Raw genomic sequence first — 635 nt, forward strand, 5'->3', positions numbered from 1 at the left:
CATGAAGAAGGCGATGATGATGATGTAGATGATGAAGAAGATGGAAATCTCAACACGGTAGTTATAGATGGGTCCTCTGTTCACTGCGTTAGCATCAATGGCTTTGTACAAGAGCCTGTGAAATGCAAGAAAGACAGGTAAAGTTTGGAGCATCCAGTATCAGTGTTGTTGTGTTGAGTGGTTTTTCTCGCTCACTGTGGCCAGCCCTCAAACGTGGAGATGGTGAAGAGCGCCAGCATCCCCATCAGCACATTGTCAAAGTTAAAGTCGCTGTTCTCCCAAACTCTCTCCCTCACCATTGGATGGTTCATATCACCATCTTTGAACACCACAAACGTGCCCCTAAACAATCACACACACAAGTTTTAGAAAACAACCCAGTGAGTCACTGTGAGTGCAAATCAAACGACTCATTTATGACCAAACAACATACTTGCACTCTTCAGGCGTATGTTTCGCCTCATCCGTGCATCTGTAGAACCGGCCCTACAAAAGGGATTACATTTATGTTAACCAGCAAGAAAATACTCATCTAACTATTGAAAAATAGCTATATGGCTACTGGTTAACAACATTAACTAGTAGTTGCGCAAACTAGGCGATGTCAACCTAAAAGCAAAGTCCTCTCAGAAGGA

General features: G+C 43.1%; 1 protein-coding gene across 1 annotated transcript in view; it reads right to left on the bottom strand.

The window, feature by feature from the left end:
- LOC107580255 (voltage-dependent L-type calcium channel subunit alpha-1F-like) overlaps positions 1-486 on the bottom strand; it is a gene marked incomplete at both ends in the record, with an annotated part of 2,090 nt that extends 1,604 nt beyond the window's left edge. Inside the window, 3 exons of the mRNA XM_016265984.1 lie at positions 1-115; positions 196-342; positions 434-486. Coding sequence (XP_016121470.1) covers positions 1-115; positions 196-342; positions 434-486 — 315 coding nt within the window. The remainder of the gene's footprint in view (positions 116-195; positions 343-433) is intronic.
- Between the last annotated feature and the right edge of the window lie 149 nt (positions 487-635).

The sequence above is a fragment of the Sinocyclocheilus grahami genome, unplaced genomic scaffold, assembly GCF_001515645.1.
Source record: "Sinocyclocheilus grahami isolate Dianchi unplaced genomic scaffold, SAMN03320097.WGS_v1.1 scaffold28467.1, whole genome shotgun sequence".
Lineage (NCBI taxonomy): Eukaryota > Metazoa > Chordata > Actinopteri > Cypriniformes > Cyprinidae > Sinocyclocheilus > Sinocyclocheilus grahami.